Source organism: Cynoglossus semilaevis, chromosome 7, assembly GCF_000523025.1.
Source record: "Cynoglossus semilaevis isolate Cse_v1.0 chromosome 7, Cse_v1.0, whole genome shotgun sequence".
NCBI lineage: Eukaryota > Metazoa > Chordata > Actinopteri > Pleuronectiformes > Cynoglossidae > Cynoglossus > Cynoglossus semilaevis.
In genome coordinates this window covers 13,050,760-13,055,626 of record NC_024313.1, presented here as the reverse complement: position 1 = coordinate 13,055,626, position 4,867 = coordinate 13,050,760, and the positions used below count along the sequence as shown (strand labels likewise).

General features: G+C 43.3%; 1 protein-coding gene across 4 annotated transcripts in view; it reads right to left on the bottom strand.

Moving 5' to 3' along the window:
• pex7 (peroxisomal biogenesis factor 7) overlaps nucleotides 1-4,867 on the bottom strand; it is a 12,916-nt gene that overhangs the window by 2,165 nt on the left and 5,884 nt on the right. For all 4 annotated transcript variants that reach the window (XM_025056787.1, XM_025056789.1, XM_025056788.1 and 1 more), the window contains exons 6-8: nucleotides 3,734-3,840; nucleotides 3,502-3,615; nucleotides 3,004-3,059 (exon numbers count right to left, since the gene is read on the bottom strand). In XM_025056787.1, the coding sequence (XP_024912555.1) occupies nucleotides 3,004-3,059; nucleotides 3,502-3,615; nucleotides 3,734-3,840 (277 nt within the window). The remainder of the gene's footprint in view (nucleotides 1-3,003; nucleotides 3,060-3,501; nucleotides 3,616-3,733; nucleotides 3,841-4,867) is intronic.

The window sequence follows — 4,867 nt, the reverse complement described above, 5'->3', positions numbered from 1 at the left end:
AAACAGAGGTGTCTTTGTTTGTATGGAGTCCCGTGTGGGCATGAACACACACACACACACACACACACACACACACACACACACACACACACAGTGAATGATGGCCATCAGGGGACGTTCAACATTCAGAGAAATTATATATTGAGTAACTTGTTGATGTAAATCACTGTTAGCACCCACTGTGTGTGTGTGTGTGTGTTGACCAAACAAATCGTCCAAATGAATACTGCAGCTTCTTTATTCTGCTGTCTACATGGAGCCATTCTTTCTCTTCTATTGTGTGGAAATCTGCGCACACCTGTCTCCTGTGTGTGTGTGTGTTGACGAAACAAAGCGTGCAAATGAATCCTGCAGCTTCTTTATTCTGCAGTTTCCATGGAGCCATTCTTTCACTTCTATTGTGTGGAAATCTGCGCACACCTGTCTCCTGTGTGTGTGTGTGTTGACCAAACAAATCGTCCAAATGAATACTGCAGCTTCTTTATTCTGCAGTTTCCATGGAGCCATTCTTTCACTTCTATTGTGTGGAAATCTGCGCACACCTGTCGCCTGTGAGTGGGGGTGTGTGTGTGTGTGGGTGGGGGGGTGGGTGTGTGTGTGTGTGTGTGTGTTGACCAAACAAATCGTCCAAATGAATCCTGCAGCTTCTTTATTCTGCAGTTTCCATGGAGCCATTCTTTCACTTCTATTGTGTGGAAATCTGCACACACCTGTCGCCTGTGTGTGTGTGTGTGTGTGTGTGATAATGGTACTCATTAGGTCAGTGTGTACAGAAAGAGAACAAAAGTGTAAACAAACATGAAGAGAAAAGACTGAAAACCAGAAGATGAAGATGATGAAGATGAAGATGATGTTAATGAGCTGCAGTATTGATCAGAGTCAGGATCAATGACACACACACACACACATCAACACACTTCACACACACGCACACACTGGACAACAATGGGTGATAATTCTGTTTGAATGTGTTAACGCTGAGCAAACATCACGTTTCTGAGTTGGACTGAAACAAACAGACGTCATTAGCTAAAGGTTAGCCTCAAGAAGACACCAGGATAACAGACACCAGGATAACAGACACTAAGATAACAGACACTAGGATAACAGACACCAGGATAACAGACACTAAGATAACAGACACTAAGATAACAGACACTAGGATAACAGACACCAGGATAACAGACACTAAGATAACAGACACTAGGATAACAGACACTAAGATAACAGACACTAAGATAACAGACACTAGGATAACAGACACTAGGATAACAGACACCAGGATAACAGACACCAGGATAACAGACACCAGGATAACAGACACTAAGATAACAGACACTAAGATAACAGACACTAGGATAACAGACACTAGGATAACAGACACTAGGATAACAGACACTAGGATAACAGACACTAGGATAACAGACACTAAGATAACAGACACTAGGATAACAGACACCAGGATAACAGACACTAGGATAACAGACACTAGGATAACAGACACTAAGATAACAGACACCAGGATAACAGACACTAAGATAACAGACACTAAGATAACAGACACTAAGATAACAGACACTAAGATAACAGACACTAAGATAACAGACACTAAGATAACAGACACCAGGATAACAGACACTAAGATAACAGACACCAGGATAACAGACACCAGGATAACAGACACCAGGATAACAGACACTAGGATAACAGACACTAAGATAACAGACACTAGGATAACAGACACTAAGATAACAGACACTAGGATAACAGACACCAGGATAACAGACACTAGGATAACAGACACCAGGATAACAGACACCAGGATAACAGACACTAAGATAACAGACACCAGGATAACAGACACTAGGATAACAGACACTAGGATAACAGACACCACGATAACAGACACTAGGATAACAGACACTAGGATCACAGACACCAGGATAACAGACACTAGGATCACAGACACCAGGATAACAGACACTAAGATAACAGACACTAAGATAACAGACACTAGGATAACAGACACCACGATAACAGACACTAGGATAACAGACACTAAGATAACAGACACTAAGATAACAGACACTAGGATAACAGACACCACGATAACAGACACTAGGATAACAGACACTAGGATAACAGACACTAGGATAACAGACACCACGATAACAGACACTAGGATAACAGACACCACGATAACAGACACTAGGATAACAGACACTAGGATAACAGACACTAGGATAACAGACACTAGGATAACAGACACTAGGATAACAGACACTAGGATAACAGACACTAGGATAACAGACACTAGGATAACAGACACTAGGATAACAGACACTAGGATAACAGACACCAGGATAACAGACACTAAGATAACAGACACTAGGATAACACAAAAACCAATAGATGGTAAAATTAGAACAAAAATTGAAAAGGCAGCAAAAAATAGGGCAACATGTGGTGACCTGTATGTGTGTGTGTGTGAGTGAGTGAGTGAGTGAGTGAGTGAGTGAGTGAGTGAGTGAGTGAGTGAGTGAGTGAGTGAGTGAGTGAGTGAGTGAGTGCGTCACCACATGTGTGTGTGTGTTGGTGTGTGTGTACTCAGCAGAGTATTTGAGCTAATGAAAACCTAGATCAATAAAACACAGTGGTTGGCACAGATCAGTCTTCACTGCTATAAGACAGACACTGTTCATTCTCCACCTCTGGCTCTGGACCAAACACACACTTTGGTCTGAACTAAAATCTCTGATTTTCTCCATGGACTTTGGTCTGAACTAAAATCTCTGATTTTCTCCATGGACTTTGGTCTGAACTAAAATCTCTGATTTTCTCCATGGACTTTGGTCTGAACTAAAATCTCTGATTTTCTCCATGGACTTTGGTCTGAACTAAAATCTCTGATTTTCTCCATGGACTTTGGTCTGAACTAAAATCTCTGATTTTCTCCATGGACTTTGGTCTCATCAGAAAGAGAAGAAGAAAGAAGGTCCATACCTGACGGTGAAGTCGTAGGAACAGGAGGCCAACACTGAGGGTCTGAAAGGAGAAAACTGCAAAGGAGGGAGGAGTGGGGGTCTGAGGATCTGAACATTCTTACAGTTGCATAAATTCAACCACTCAGTTCTAACAAGTTCTTTTGTAACTTTACTGTTCAAAATCCTCTGTTCAGATTCACCTCAGTGACACTGTCTGACCACAGGAGGCAGCAGAGGACCAGCAGCTCCTGTGTCTCTGTGAGTTAAAATCACTGATTTTCTCTATGAGGTTTGGTGAGGTTTATAAAATGAATTTTCCTGTTGGTCGAGTGAGTGACCATGTGACAGTGTCACACGTGTCATGTTTATTTTAATGATGTGTGTGTGTGTGTGTGTGTGTGTGTCATTAGAACCATTGGTGTGGGTGTTTTGATGATGTCACTCCAGCTCAAGTTGAAAACATCATGTTGTCATATGAAAGTAAACTCTCTGTGTGTGTGTGTGTGTGTGTGTGTACCTTGAGTCTGCGGATGGCGTAGGTGTGACCTCTCAGTTGATTGACAGGCTGTCGTACATTCCTTAGGTCCCACACACACACACTACAATCGACGGAACCTGTGGCTACGACGTTCTGTTTAACAAAGTTTAACAAATAAAAACGTTTATATCAAAGACAAAAAAACAGGTTTGGATTTCAACATCATTTTGTTTTAGTAGTAAAACAAAAAAAGAAGACAGCAGACGGTCACCTGGTCATATTTGCACCAATCACAGCTCAGGATCTCGGCCTGATGAGCTGCGATAGCCAATCGGCAGGCCCCAGCCTTCAGGTCCCAAACTCTGAGGGTCCCGTCGCCTGCAGGAAGACAAACCCGTCACTCATAAATGTAAAATTCCCATATAGTCCCATAAAAATATAAATGTCCCATATTTGGGACATTTTTGCGTTAGCAGCAGAGATGCTGTGATCAGGCTGCCCCCTGCAGGCTACATGCATGTGGTTCCTCTGGGAATCGGAGCCAGGACTCCCTGGCTGAACTGAAGAACTGAAGAAGCCTCGTGGATGAACAGAGTGAACAAAAAAAAACCAACAGAAAAAAAACAGCCTACTTGGTCCAGTTGCCTTTGATGGAACTATTTTTGTTTTTTTAAAAACAGTCTCAGCTCAGTCATGACCCCTGGTGGACACGGGAGGCGTTCAAGGATTCTCATCGCCTGGTTGGGAATCGATCCTCACATCAACAATTCAACGTTTCTGTTCCTTCCATTTTCAACACAGCTCAGCAACTATGTGTGTGTGTGTGTGATGGTGTGTGTGTGTGTGTGAGAGAGAGAGAGAGAGAGAGAGACATTATCTGTTCATTCTGCAGTGCATTAAAGGCTGACTTTTGTAAAAGCTCTCAGTCTGTCACACCTGGTGTCACTGCTGTATCAGCAGGTTGTACACACACACACAGACACACACACAGACACACACACACACCTGCCTAGGTGTCCTCACAGACTCTACTGCCTCCTGTGGTCAGCCTGTGAATCTAAACAGATGAACAGACAGAGAAAATCACTGGTTTTCTCTGTGAGGTTTGGTGCAGGGGGGGGGGTTACCAACTTTCTTGGTTCAACTGCTGTAGATTTTCGGAGCCCGGTCATTTGTCGAGAAGCTCACGCTGTCATTGGTCAGAGCAGATCAATACCAGCCAATCAGTGAAGTGTTTCAATGTTCATGTTTTTTAAACCGTGGACAAACAAAACTGAGATTTTTACTTCTTCACTCTTCACAGACACACTGATAATGCCCCCCCCCCCCCCCCCCCGGTGGGGGGGGGGGGGGTGGGGGGATGCAGAGACAAGGAGCTGGATCTGATGGAAGAACCACTGAACAC